Genomic DNA, 15757 nt, shown 5'->3' on the forward strand with positions numbered 1-15757 from the left:
ACTCCAGAATCTATAATCTGTTCCATATAGGCAGAATTACCCTTAAATCCAGATAAACATATGGAAAGGCCATATTTTTGAAGGGTAGGGAAGCGGAGCTTTTTCTTGATGAAAGGAGAACGTTTGAAACTTCTCACTCACGTCCTCTTGTTTTCCTGGTATTTTTTTTCAGGCTATACGACATGTTCAGACCATGTATGAAGAAGCTTATAACGATTACCTTAGAGACAGGGAAAAGGGAAATGGGACTCTCATCACCTTCCACTCAACAGTAAGTGACTTTACTTCTTCCTTAAAATTGAATCTTCTAAAGATTATACATGAGCCAGGTTCTCTGTAATCACCTAGATTAAACATAAAAATAAATTGAGTGAAGCCAGGCAACAGCACTATATGTCTGCCTTCGTAGGAGCCATGGTTTGCACTATGTGTAGAACCTAGAAGAGAAAGAGTCGACAGGAGGAAGTCAGGACACGCACCCAAAGAGACAAAAGAGCACACACAAACAAGAACATCGAGAAAGCCGCCCAAGTAAATATCAGGTTCTCTCAAGAGTGGCCTTGTGGTGTAACAGAAACAACTGTGACCTTCAAGTCAGAAAAGCTTATCTCTAGCTGCAGCTGTGCCATGGAACAGCTTGGTGACCTGAAGCAAGTTCCTTGCCTTCCTGATCCTCACTCAGCCCCCTCAGTTGTAAAATGAAGGGGCACATGAGACAGGCACGCTCCTTTTCTCCCGGGACATCCTGTGAGAACCTGCTGTCAGTGCAGTGTTCTCAGCTACAGGCAGTTAATCAAGGAAGGCTCCCCGGGGGAGATGGGCCAGGCCAGTGTCGTCCTGATTTCTCAACCACCGTGATATGGAGAAGTAGCTATGAACTCCTGGCCGGGTGTTTTCAGGTAGCCCAGTTCTTGTCTGTCACAGGTCTGTCCTGGAAGGTACCAACCATTTATCCTGTTCAGCTTCAGCTGCCCCAGGGACATCAGACAGCACACAGGTTCCTTTGTCTTTGAAGGGTAGCCCTAAGGCAGGACACCTGTTGGCTGGCCAGTATTCAAGCCCCAGTCTTTTAGCCCCTGGGGTTTGCTGTGGCCACTTCTCCTGTCCGTCCCAGGCTCTCCTCAGTTAATGAGCCTTTCCTGAAGCTCATAAAACTTTAGCTACTCAGCAAGGCTGAGAGAAAGAGTCTAAAGACCCAACTCCTGTCTAAAAAACAGCAAGTTACACAGACACTGTCAGCTAGCTTCTTGCCTTGTTTGGATTGCCTTCAGTTACCTCCTGTTATAAAACTTGGACAAATTTGGTGAAGTCATTTCTTGCTTTGCTAGCATGACTACGTGACTCTTCATACTGTCTCCAGAATGGCCACTGGGTTGTAGTGTCAGGCCTCAGAGCTGTTTTCCGGCCTCAGCACACCCAGTCCTTAGCAGTGATACCCAGACTTGTAGCTGCAGCTTCTCCCTCCTTGTCCTAAAATCTCTTTTCTGACTCTCTAGTTTCAGTGCTGTGGAAAAGAAAGCTCTGAACAGGTCCAACCCACCTGCCCAAAGGAGCTCCTAGGACACAAGGTAATCTCTACCAGGTTCCTATCCTGCCTGTGGTGTTAAGATGGTTCTTGCCCTCGGGGTGGAGGGGTGATTCTGGGAGACCCTCTGCCAGTGGCTTCTAGCCTCAGCTTTATTCTATGTAGAATAAGTGAAGCAATGATGAGTCCCAGTCTCCTGGTACCCTGGGGAGTAATGGTGTGCTGACTTGCCAGTAATGATGCAAATGCAGTGGCATTAATTAAGCTCACCAGGGCCAGAGGTGTGCACTCTAAGGATGTTGCCCCGTACCCTTCCATGGGTGTCATCACACTGATAAATGCTTCCTTTATTAAGTGCTGCATGGCAGGCAGTATGCCAGGTTCTGGAAACTCTAAGGTGAAAAACACATGGTCCCTGCTTCAGTGGCCTCACAGACTAGTCAAGGGAGCTGATGCTCGGCAGAGCAGAGTATCTGTACAGAATACAGTGGAGTCAGGAAAGCTTGCGGAGGATGAATCCTTGAGCCGAGTTTTGACAAAGGAAGGTCATTCCAGGCCCAGAAAGCAGCAAGAACAGAAGCATGAAATTCCAGGACTGAAAGAGAATAGGGAGTCCAGAGGGAATGGTGAGGGACATTTTTGAAAAGGCAGGCAATGGCATGGTTTTATACCTGGACGTTTAGAGAAGCCGTTGCACTTAGCAGAGGATTAACATAATCCGTTTTGCATTGTAGAAAGAGCACTCAGGCTGCTGGGTGTGACTGGTAGAACAGAAAGCTGGAGGCCAATGGAGGGAGGCCGCTTAGGTGGCACTTATGTTTTTCCTGGTAAGAGAGGATGAGGAGCTAGAGCAAGTCACATACCGTGGGGAGGGAGAGGAAGCGACAGATTCAGAGACGTCCAGGGGTGGAATCAACAGGCACAGGTGACTGACTGGGTGTGAGTGGGGAGTGAAAGGGAGGAAGCTAAGACTTCAGATGCCTGCTTGGCTACAGAGAAGGAGAGGCTGAGTGTGTAGGAAGGAAAGGAGATAAGTGACAGCACAGCCTTCCTGAGGAGATGAGAGAATAAGATCCAGAGCCAGTAAAGAGGTTGACTTTCAACAGAGCAGGGCACTTCTTTGGCTGTAATGAGAGAGAGGGAAGTAAGAAGCAGTGTGCCTTTCTCATCTGCATGCTCGCTGCCTACAGCAGTACCTGGCACCTGATGAATGGAGTGTGTAAGTTTATAGGTACAGGTGAGGAAGGTTGGAAGAATTTCTACGGCTTGACTCCAATAAGTAAGGGAGCCACTATCTAGAGCAGTGGTTCTCAACTTTTACCAGAATGTATTGTAATTATTTTTGTGAGTCTGTGTCCTTCTCTAAACTATGAGCACCCTGAGGGCAAAAGTAACCATGTCTTATTTTCTCCATATCCACCATGCCATTCTGGTGACTAATGCAAGGCAGATGCTCAAGAAATGTTTGTTGAATGAATGAATGATGAATGAATGAAGTATGACAGGAGATGTGAGGATAGCAGTAAGAGTTGCATACTGCTTAGGTGGGTATCAGAGAGAGCTGACCATTGACAAGTAAAAGGACCTGGGCAGCCTAAGGACAAAATTGGGTTGAGAGAATACCTCTGTATTTAAGAGGACCAAATAGAAGTTGGAGAAACTAATTGCAATTACAAGTGATCTGTTCTGCCCCCTGTCCAATATTCCTCCATCCATGAAGGTTCTTTGGACCTACACTGCACAAGTCTCTATGGGACACAGATGAAAGAATAGGGCCACCCAGCCCAGCCGCCATAGAAGAGAACAGTCCTCCAGCCCCCAACACTTGGCTTTCCTTTTTTAAATTTGAACCTATACAGACTTTATAGCTTCTTACTACGTGATGCCTACCTTGCATAGTAAATTGGACCAAGTATGTAGAAAGTCTTTTAAACTATAAATAACAATCCAAAAGCAAGGGGCTATTATTTTGGGGATATTTTACTTTTTTTTTATTTGCTGAAAGTAAGAAGAGGCCCCCAATTTTTAATGCCTCAGATCCCAGAATAGCTTCATCCAGCCAGGTTTCAGGGCTTTGAAGCAGCCATTGGCCTAAATAGGAAAATTCCACCAAAAGGAAAGTATTATCATTTTTCCCCCAACAACATTTTTTTTTTTTTTTTTATAAATTTATTTATTTATTTTTGGGTGTGTTGGGTCTTCGTTTCTGTGCGAGGGCTTTCTCCAGTTGTGGCAAGCGGGGGCCACTCTTCATCGCGGTGCGCAGGCCTCTCACTATCGCGGCCTCTCCTGTTGTGGAGCACAGGCTCCAGACGCGCAGGCTCAGCAGCTGTGGCTCACGGGCCTAGTTGCTCTGCGGTATGTGGGATCTTCCCAGACCAGGGCTCGAACCCGTGTCCCCTGCATTGGCAGGCAGATTCTCAACCACTGTGCCACCAGGGAAGCCCCCCCCCAACAACATTTTTGCTTTAAAGTTAGGAGAGTGATATCTGGGAGGAATGGTTTAAATATGAACAGAAGTTGACATGGGTTAACTCTCACAGGATGCTCTGTAGAGAGGGAAAGGATTGAATCAGGGTGATGATTCACACATACCATCAGTTGTTACTCCTGACTTTTTCTTTTCCAAAACAGAATTGCATTGATGAAATTGAGAGCATAATCAGTGTTAAGCTCCACCTCATCGGAATTGTCGGTATTGGAATCGCAGGTCTCACGGTGAGAAAGTTCCAGAACATACCTTCTTTGACCCCTAAGAAGCCTTGAACCTTTGTATCTTATTTCTCTTCAAGTGTGATATGGCAGTATCTTACGAGAGATTTTTCATAAAAGACAAAGATGTTTTTGACAGTATCTAAGAACAAAGCTAATTAAATACATCAATACTTAGTTTTCTCAAATATGATACAAATTTCAGTTTTAAGCTAATTATGACTTTGAGTTTATCATTGCAGTAACTTCCCATTTTAAGGCCACCAAGCTTAAACTAGATGAGTGATTTTTAATTCTGGGTCTCTTCCTTTGTTAGATATTTAAGATAACATAGATTAAACTCTCTCACCTATGATTTACAGAGGTAGTACAGTGTAGTGATTAACAGTGCAAACTCTGGCATCACACTGTCTGGATTCAACTGCTAGCTCCACTACTTACAAGCCCTGGGGTCACTAGAAAGTTTCTTAATTTCTCTATGTCTCAATTCCCTCATCTGCAAAATGGGGATTTTAATATACCAACCTCAGAAAATTGTTGTGACAATTAAGTGGGATAATACATATAAAGTATTATTAGGAATTAATTCATATAAAGGGTCTGGAACATAGCACTCAATAAATGCTAGCTCTACATAGAATCTGAGTGTTCCCAAACCCAGAACCCAGGCAAACCATATATGGAAGTATGAAGCATAGTGCATCCTTGCACCTGTAGGTAGCTCAGTACTTCTAAAGTACAAAAGAAGAGTGTGAAAGAGTTCATAGGGGCAGAAGGCTATGGTAAGTGTAGCAAGAGATGACACTGGAGAGGGTTATGAGGGTCCACATAATTGAGTTCTTTGTGTGCCTTTTTGATAGGTTGGGCTTTATCCTTAAGGTAGAGGGGAGCCACCCAGGTTTGGAAGGACCTGTAGTGCAGTGTGGAGATAAAGTTGGAGGGAAGTAAGATTGGAGTCAGGTAAGCCCATAAAGAGGTGATTCCCATTGTCCAGGGGCTGAGTGATAATAGCTAATGCTAAGATAGTACTTACCCTCTAGCCCTCCTGTGTAAATTAATTCATGGCCTAAGCTGAGGCAGGGGCAATGGAATTGTGAGGAAATCAATGAATTGGCAGTTCTCAGGGGACACACAATCATCTTCCCTCCTTTCTGTATTTAGAGCACAGAGGACTGGGGCAGTGGGTGAAAATACTATGCTGAGGATCTCCCAATCCAGGGACTTCTCTCAGGGCCTCCCCACCCGCCCTGGGGCTAGCCTGATGGCCAGTCTGCAGCTTCCCAAGGACAATTCTGAGGCAGAAGATTTGAAAATATTCTGCATTAACAGAGGTATCAAATAGACCCTCCCAACAATTCTACAATCTCAAGGAACGAGCATTCTAGAAGTGGTCATCCCTGACTCATGACAGTGGCAGGATGAGACTGAAAAAGTTTCTGTCTGAGGGGATCCCTTTAGGTACAAAGAGGTCTAAGCAGGGGTTGCATCCAACCTTACAACCACAGAAAAGGGGAAGGCCCTGTGTTGGCCATCTTGACTCATAAGAAACCCCCAGAGTTCCTTCTTTAATTCTTTTCTTCATAAGGTAAGAGTTTTACAATGTAATCAGCTAACAAAATGTCCATTAGGTGTCTCCCCTGCCACACACTGGTACTGAGTTCTGTCAGCCAAAAGCTTGGAGCCATGATCCCAGCTATTCCCTTAAGTCTGCCCCTTCCCTTCCAATAACTGATAACACATGCCTTTTTAAATTCAGCATTTACAGATCCTAGTCTAATGTAGGATGGGATTGAGTAGAGAATCAGAGAGTTATGGTACTGATTTCTTTGAACAAACATTATAGTAGTCTATGAACAACGCACCTACAGATGGCATATCATAGGCTCTGCAAAATTAATAGGGGAAGAGATTGAGGACAAGAAGGATTTTTTGCCATCCTTCTATTCAAACCATTTAAGTAGCTATTAATTTTGCTAAATATTTGGCTTTTCAAAGAAGCATCCAAGTGGTAGAAAATGTCAGTAATACCATAGTACAAACACCTCAATTTATGCTTTGGTAAAACTATTGAGTTAAATATTAAAGCATAATGTACACTTAAAAATGAACTGGGAATGAAGAGATGCTCCACTTTTTAATATGTGGTCACTGTTGCAAAAATTCACAGCTTTGCCAGCAATAGAAAACTATTTAGACCACAAGTGTATTTAAACAAGTGGTTACAAACACATTTTCCAAAATAAACATATAAATGAGAGAGATTGGTTCAAGATGGTGGAGTAGAAGGACGTACACTCACTCCCTCTTGCAAGAGCACTGGAATCACAACTAACTGCTGAACAATCATCGACAGGAAGACACTGGAACTCACCAAAAAAGATACCCCACATCCAAGGACAAAGGAGAAGCCACAATGAGATGGTAGGAGGGGTGCAATCACAATAAAATCAAATCCCATAACTGCCGGGTGGGTGACTCACAGACTGGAGAACATTTATACCACAGAAGTCCACCCACTGGAGTGAAGGTTCTGAGCCCCATGTCAGGCTTCCCAACCTGGGGGTCCGGCAACTGGAGAAGGAATTCCTAGAGAATCAGACTTTGAAGCCTAGCGGGATTTGATTGCAGGACTTTGACAGGACTGGGGGAAACAGAGACTCCACTCTTGGAGGGCACACACAAAGTAGTGTGCACATCAGGACCCAAGGGAAGGAGCAATGACCCCATAGGAGACTGAACCAGACCTACCTGCTAGTGTTGGAGGGTCTCCTGCAGAGGCAGGGGGTGGCTGTGGCTCACCGTGAGAACAAGGACACTGGCAGCAGAAGTTCTGGGAAGTACTCCTTGGCATGAGCCCTCCCAGAGTCTGCCATTAGCCCCATCAAAGAGCCAGGTAGGCTCCAGTATTGGGTCGCCTCAGGCCAAACAACCAACAGGGAGGGAACCCAGCCCCACCCATCAGCAGACAAGCAGATTAAAGTTTTACTGAGCTCTGCCCACCAGAGCAACACCAAGCTCTACCTACCACCAGTCCCTCCCATCAGGAAACTTGCACAAGCCTCTTAGATAGCCTCATCCACCAGAGGGCAGACAGCAGAAGCAAGAAGAACTACAATCCTGCAGCCTGTGGAACAAAAACCACATTCACAGAAAGATACACAAGATGAAAAGGCAGAGGGCTATGTACCAGATGAAGAAACAAGATAAAACCCCAGAAAAACAACTAAATGAAGTGGAGATAGGCAACCTTCCAGAAAAAGAATTCAGAATAATGATAGTGAAGATGATCCAGGACCTCAGAAACAGAATGGAGGCAAAGATCAATAAGATGCAAGAAATGTTTAACAAAGACCTAGAAGAATTAAAGAACAAACACCTAGAAGGATTAAAGAACAAACAGAGATGAACAATACAATAACTGAAATGAAAACTACACTTGAAGGAATCAATAGCAGAATAACTGAGGCAGAAGAACGGATAAGTGACCTGGAAGACGGAATGGTGGATAAGTGACCTGGAAGACGGAATGGTGGAATTCACTGCTGCAGAACAGAATAAAGAAAAAAGAATGAAAATAAATGAAGACAGCCTAAGAGACCTCTGGGACAACATTAAATGCAACAACATTCGCATTATAGGGGTCCCAGAAGGAGAAGAGAGAGAGAAAGGACCCGAGAAAATATTTGAAGAGATTATAGTCGAAAACTTCCCTAACACGGGAAAGGAAATAGCCACCCAAGTCCAGGAAGTGCAGAGAGTCCCATACAGGATAAACCCAAGGAGAAACATGCCAGGACACATAGTAATCAAATTGACAAAAATTAAAGACAAAGAAATATTATTGAAAGCAACAAGGGAAAAATGACAAATAACATACAAGGGAACTCCCATAAGGTTAACAGCTGATTTTCTAGCAGAAACTCTACAAGCCAGAAAAGAGTGGCATGACATATTTAAAGTAATGAAGAGGAAGAACCTACAACCAAGATTACTCTACGCGGCAAGGATCTCATTCAGATTCGATGGAGAAATCAAAAGCTTTACAGACAAGCAAAAGCTAAGAGAATTCAGCACCACCAAACCAGCTCTACAACAAATGCTAAAGGAACTTCTCTAAGTGGGAAACACAAGAGAAGAAAAGAACCTACAAAAACAAACCCATAACAATTAAGAAAATGGTAATAGGAACATACATATCGATAATTACCTTAAACGTGAATGGATTAAATGCTCCAACCAAAAGACACAGGCTTGCTGAATGGATACAAAAACAAGACCCATATATATGCTGTCTACAAGAGACCCACTTCAGACCTAGGGATACATACAGACTGAAAGTGAGGGGATGGAAAAAGATATTCCATGCAAATGGAAACCAAAAGAACGCTGGAGTAGCAATACTCATATCAGATAAAATAGACTTTAAAATAAAGAATGTTACAAGAGACAAGGAAGGACACTACATAATGATCAAGGGATCAATCTGAGAAGATATAGCAATTATAAATATATATGCACCCAACATAGGAGCACCTCAATACATAAGGCAACTGCTGACAGCTATAAAGGAGGAAATCAACAGTAACACGATAATAGTGGGGGACTTTAACACCTCACTTACACCAATGGACAGATCATCCAGACAGAAAATTAATAAGGAAACAGAAGCTTTAAATGACACAATAGACCAGATAGACTTAATTGATATTTATAGGACTTTCCATCCGAAAACAGCAGATTACACTTTCTTCTCAAGTGCACATGGAACATTCTCCAGGATTGATCACATCTTGGGTCACAAATCAAGCCTTGGTAAATTTAAGAAAATTGAAATCATATCAAGCATATTTTCTGACCACAACGCTATGAGGTTAGAAATCAATTACAGGGAAAAAAATGTAAAAAACACAAACACATGGAGGCTAAACAATATGTTACTAAATAACCAAGAGATGACTGAAGAAATCAAAGAGGAAATCAAAAACTACCTAGAGACAAATGACAAGGAAAACACGATCATCCAAAACCTATGGGATGCAGCAAAAGCAGTTCTAAGAGGGAAGTTTATAGCAATACAAGCCTACCTCAAGATACAAGAAAAATCTCAAATAAGCAGTCTAACCTTACACCTAAAGAAACTAGAGAAAGAAGAACAAACAAAACCCAAAGTTAGTAGAAGGAAAGAAATCATAAAGATCAGATCAGAAATAAATGAAAAAGAAATGAAGGGGAAAAAAGCAAAGATCAATACAACTAAAAGCTGGTTCTTTGAGAAGATAAAAAAAAATTGATAAACCATTAGCCAGACTCATCAAGAAAAAGAGGGAGAGGCTCAAATCAATAAAATTAGAAATGAAAAAGGAGAAGTTACAACAGACACCGCAAAAGTACAAAGCATCCTAAGAGACTACTACAAGCAACTCTATGCCAATAAAATGGACAACCTGGAAGAAATGGACAAATTCTTAGAAAGGTATAACCTTCCAAGACTGAACCAGAAAGAAATAGAAAATATGAACAGACCAATCACAAGTAATGAAATTGAAACTGTAATTAAAAATCTTCCAACAAACAAAAGTCCAGGACCAGAAGGCTTCACAGGTGAATTCTATCAAATATTTCGAGAAGAGCTAACACCCACGCTTCTCAAATTCTTCCAAAAAATTGCAGAAGAAGGAACACTCCCAAACTCATTCTGTGAGGCCACCATCACCTTGATACCAAAACCAGACAAAGATACTACAAAAAAAGAAAATTCCAGACCCATATCACTGATGAATATAGATGCAAAAATCCTCAACAAAATACTAGCAATCAGAATCCAACAACACATTAAAAGAGTCATACACCATGATCAAGTGGGATTTATCCCAGGGATGCAAGGATTCTTCAATATACGCAAATGAATCAATGTGAAACACCATATTAACAAATTGAAGAATAAAAACCATATGATCATCTCAATAGATGCAGAAAAAGCTTTTGACAAAATTCAACACCCATTTATGATAAAAACTGTCCAGAAAGTGGGTATAGAAGGACCTACCTCAACATAATAAAGGTCATATACGACAAACCTATAGCAAACATCATTCTCAATGGTTAAAACCTGAAAGCATTTCCTCTAAGATCAGGAACAAGACAAGGATGTCCACTCTCACCACTATTATTCAACATAGTTTTGGAAGTCCTAGCCATGGCAATCAGAGAAGAAAAAGAAATAAAATGAATTCAAATTGAAATAGAAGAAGTAAAACTGTCACTATTTGCAGATGACATGATACTATACACAGAGAATCTTGAAGATGCCACCAGAAAATTACTAGAGCTAATCAATGAATTTGGTAAAGTTACAGGATACAAAATTAATGCACAGAAATCTCTTGCATTCCTAAACACTAATGCTGAACAATCAGAAAGAAATTAAGGAAACATTGCCATTTACCATTGCAACAAAAAGAATAAAATACCTAGGAATAAACCTACCTAGGGAGACAAAAGACCTGTATGCAGGAAACTATAAGACACTGTTGAAAGAAATTAAAGATGATACCAACAGATGGAGAGATATAGCATGTTCTTTGATTGGAAGAATCAACATTGTGAAAATGACTATACTACCCAAAGCAATCTACAGATTCAATTCAATCCCTATCAAATTACCAATGGCATTTTTTTACAGAACTAGAACAAAAACTCTTAAAATTTGTATGGAGAAACAAAAGACCCCGAATAGCCAAAGCAGTCTTGAGGGGAAAAAACAGAGCTGGAGGAATCAGGCACCCAGACTTCAGACTATACTACAAAGCTACAGTAATCAAGACAATATGGTACTGGCACAGAAACAGAAATATAGATCAATGGAACAGCATAGAAAGCCCAGAGATAAACCCACGCAGCTATGGTCAACTAATCTATGACAAAGGAGGCAAGGATATACAATGGAGAAAAGACAGTCTCTTCAATAGGTGGTGCTGGGAAAACTGGACAGCTACATGTAAAACAATGGAATTAGAACACTCCCTAACACCATACACAAAAATAAACTCAAAATGAATTAGAGACCTAAATGTAAGACCGGACACTATCAAACTCTTAGAGGACAACATAGGAAGAACACTCTGACATAAATCACAGCAAGATCTTTTTTGATCCACCTCTTAGAGTAATGGAAATAAAAACAAAAATAAACAAATGGGACTTAATGAAACTTCAAAGCTTTTGCACAGCAAAGGAAACTACAAACAAGATGAAAAGACAACCCTCAGAATGGGAGAAAATATTTGCAAACAAATCAATGGACAAAGGATTAATCTCCAAAATATATAAACAGCTCATTCAGCTCAATATTGAAAAAACACACAACCCAATCCAAAAATGGGCAGAAGACCTAAATAGACATTTCTCAAAAGAAGACATACAGATGGCCAAGAAGCACATGAAAAGCTACTCAACATCACTAATTATTAGAGAAATGCAAATCAAAACTACAATGAGGTATCACCTCAGTTAGAATGGGCATCATCAGAAAATCTACAAACAACAAATGCTGGAGAGGGTGTGGAGAAAAGGGAACCCTCTTGCACTCTTGGTGGGACTGTAAATTGATACAGCCACTATGGAGAACAGTATGGAGTTTCCTTAAAAAACTAAAAATAGAATTAGCATATGACCCAGCGATCCCACTACTGGGCATATACCCAGAGAAAACCATAATTCAAAAAGACATGTGCACCCCAATGTTCATTGCAGCACTATTTACAATAGCCAGGACATGGAAGCAACCTAAATGCCCATCGACAGACTAATGGATAAAGAAGATGTGGTACATATATACAATAGAATATTACTCAACCATAAAACGGAATGAAATTGGGTCATTTGTAGAGACATGGATAGATCTAGAGACTGTAATACAGAGTGAAGTAAGTCAGAAAGAGAAAAACAAATACCGTATACTAACACATATATGTGGAACCTAGAAAAATGGTAGAGATGAACCAGTTTGCAGGGCAGAAATTGAGACACAGATGTAGAGAACAAATGTATGCCCACCAAGGGGGGAAAGTGGTGGGGGGCTGGGGGTGGTGGTGTGATGAATTGGGAGATTGGGATTGACATGTATACACTGATGTGTATAAAATGGATGACTAATAAGAACCTGCTGTATAAAAAAATAAATAAAATAAAATTCAAAATTTCAAAAACATATATATATATAAATTAGATCTGGGATTAACCTGAAATATAAAATTCTAAAACCAGTAGTGTATGAGTCTTTTATAATTATTAAGAACTGCCCTATAAGCTAGAAATAGAGCCCTTTTCTTAAAGCAGAGTCTTGCTATTTTTTAACAATAATAAAATAGGAATGTATTTTAAGCAGTTAACAGAAGTCTAACCAGTAGCCATAATTAAATAGCACATATGAAAGTGCCACTTATATTCAGTAATTGTTGGTTATAATTATTTGTTAACATGAGTTAAACATGCAAGCAGTTTGCTGGCCTTTTTCTTAAATCAATTTTCATCATTTGAAAGTCATTAACAAGTGGTTCCTTCTGTTTCAGATCTTTGGCATGATATTCAGCATGGTCCTTTGCTGTGCGATACGAAATTCACGAGATGTCATATGAAGCTACTTCTACATGAAAATTGTAATCTAGAGCATACAAATGTCACAGGAGCTGTCTCCTGGCTCATTTTTAATATTCAAAGGACATTAGGATCTAAAATAATTTGCTGTTAATTGTACATTTGCACATGTATGTATGTTTGGCTCATTACTGGTTTACCCCTTGAGTGAATGCCTATGTATGTTGACTGAAGCATATTCATGTGTGATCTGCATGTTTCTGGTATATGCATAATGAAATCTGTTTGCTGGGAATTCCTGATTCTTGTTATGTGAGAGAAACACATATTTAACTCTCAGAAAAAGATCAAAGAGCTTTGATAAACTTTAAAAACTTGGTTATTTAGGAAAAAAATATGATAGTGGGTCAGTTTCTCAGACTCTAGCCATAGGAAGTTAGATACAGAGAATTCAGGGATTTCTAGTTTATGGAAGCAATAAGCTACAGGAATTGAGAGATCATGGTGCAGTGTTAAAAGTAACTGTGTTTGGGTTAGGTGTAAGGGTTTCCTGGGATTTTTTTTATATACATACTCTCCCCAGAATTTAGGACTAAACACATCTGTAAAACTAAATATAGCTTGGAAAATCTAATTTGACTAAGTCATACTTTCCTAGTATTTAAAAAACAAAACAAAACAAAAAAAACCTTGCTCTGGAAAGAGGTGTCACACAGACAATCACATGCCCTATAAAACTGAGTGTTTTTAGGACTAGAAAGAAAATCTTTTAACAACTTTTTAAGGAAATATTTTTGTTCTTATATAAAGACATTTAAATATTGCTTTATGACTTTCCTTTTCTGACTCTTCTCTGAACTACTGTAACCCCCACATACACAAAAGGGCTTTTATCTCCAACTTTTCTGTGTTTCTTCAGATGTAAGCATAGAAAGACTAAAGCAAGAGATCTGGCAGTTGCAAATTGTGGGAAAGAGAATTTTTACTGGCACTGTATCTTTGAAATACCTCATAACTTGAGTTTACATATTTTCCTAATTTTTTGGTATTTTTCTTATTTATTCACCTAGAGAATTCTTCTTTATAGATTAAGAACTACAGTTTTTGCCACTTAAAATATACTATATCATGAGCATCCTTAGCCAAACCAAAATAAAGAAAAACATCCTCTCCTAGTTTTGTGCACACAACAGAGACAAGCTAAGGAAACAAAAATACACACACAACAGAAATATGTTCCTTCTGTGCAGGTCTCCTATAAAAATAAAATGTTTGTGTTCTTTATGGTCTTGATGCTTCATTGTAATCCCAAATTTACAATCTAAATTGACATATACGTCCATTTTTAAATAGCAACTTGGTACATTTAGTAAATCATGGATTTTTTTCAAATTACATTTTAAAAGGCCACACAAAAATGAAAGTATGGGGGACTTTTGGAAACCCCCAAGTAAGTTTGTACTCATGTGAGAACACAAATCTTTGGGTCTGCACTAAAGGAGAGTGTGCACTCCGAGAAAGTTTTACAAAACATTTTGCTGAGAACACGTAACCATTTGAAATAATCTCACTCCCACAGGGAACCACATTTCTCCTGCCATACTTGCTACTGCTACTAACTGTGGAGGAAGATTTCTAGAAAAAAAGTCAGACTGGAAGCAAGCCAAAAATTTAATTGTGCATGGCTACTTTGCTGTGTCTGTAGCTAACAGAAAGATTATTTTAAGAAACTCACTTCATGAAATAGATGTTTCTACCCTGGTAGTTGAGAAGTAGAGCTTTTTAAGTAAAGAACAAAAAGCCACCATCTCTCTTGGTGGCTTATTTCACCTGTCTGCCTGAAGACAGGAAACAGGCTTAAGGGCATACTTAGGTTTCTTCCAGATCAGAATCTTCTGGGATTCAACAAAAGTGAGTTTCATTCTGTATCTGAATTAACCTTAAAGAAGTCTAGCTAAAAGTGGAAGAGTAGAGATTTGTTCCATATGTGATTAAAGTGTGACTTTTGGGAGTAATTTTTCGAAAATATGTGCCATGAGTAAAATTAGAGAATTTCATCTCTGAGTGAGGGTAGAATTATATACATATATATCTTGAATCTACATATGCATCTTGAATATATATCTCTTGAATATATATACATATATAGCTTGAACATATGTATATGTGTGTGTGTATATATATGTATATACACACACATACATGTATACATATATGTGTACATATATATACACACACGTATAAAGTTTTGGTTATATCTTTTTACCTGACCTAATTTGAGATCAGGCCCAAAGATTTTCTTAAATGTATGGTGCCAAGGCACAGAATTAAAACTTCTTGATGAAATATTTTAACTTATTTCAAATTAAATTTTCTATGTACCAGAATTTCTTGTTTGATTTATCTTAAAATCCTGTTATATCTTTATACACACTCATTCAACTTATCTAAATGCCTAACTATCAATCAACCCAAATAATATGGTGAAAAAAGGAAAGAGTAGTAACCTTTCTATAGTGTTACTAATAGCAGCTGGGCTTAAAAACAACACTCTAACAAAGTTATTGCATATAGTTATATTTCAATTGATATTGTTTCACCTGAATTACACCTCTTTTCCCCAGAGTAGCTCCTTTGTCATCCATAGTACAACCTGTAAAATTACACACAGATACAGAGGCCAGTGTAACCGCCCGTACAGTCATCAATGACAGGTGCTCTCTTTCCCCTGTGAGCAGTGCCAGTAGGTTTGGCGTGGTGAGAATGAGGCTCCTGGAAAGATGGCAGTGAAGGAGATAGCATATTTTCCTTTCTGAAGTAAGTTTATCAGAGATTAAAAGGAAGAGACCCCCTCCGTGTCATGGGTAAAATGTGGTTTCCATGGCCCCAAGGGCAGCCCTTGAGTATTCAGGAGGTGCACCCCAG

The 15757-nt window shown here is 39.8% G+C and overlaps 1 protein-coding gene across 4 annotated transcripts in view; it reads left to right on the top strand.

Annotated features, from left to right (window-relative positions):
- Positions 1 to 15757, top strand: part of TSPAN2 (tetraspanin 2) — a 45214-nt gene that overhangs the window by 27196 nt on the left and 2261 nt on the right. For 2 of the 4 annotated variants that reach the window (XM_082460286.1, XM_082460288.1), the window contains exons 5-8: positions 173 to 271; positions 1497 to 1568; positions 4160 to 4243; positions 12808 to 15219. In XM_082460286.1, coding sequence (XP_082316412.1) covers positions 173 to 271; positions 1497 to 1568; positions 4160 to 4243; positions 12808 to 12873 — 321 coding nt within the window. In that variant the 3' untranslated portion in view covers positions 12874 to 15219. Of the gene's footprint in view, positions 1 to 172; positions 272 to 1496; positions 1569 to 4159; positions 4244 to 5398; positions 5569 to 12807; positions 15220 to 15757 lie in introns of those variants that run through there. The other 2 variants (XR_014263073.1, XM_082460287.1) reach the window with 2 other exon arrangements.

The sequence above is a fragment of the Balaenoptera physalus genome, assembly GCF_965194825.1.
Source record: "Balaenoptera physalus genome assembly, chromosome: 1".
Taxonomy (NCBI): domain Eukaryota; kingdom Metazoa; phylum Chordata; class Mammalia; order Artiodactyla; family Balaenopteridae; genus Balaenoptera; species Balaenoptera physalus.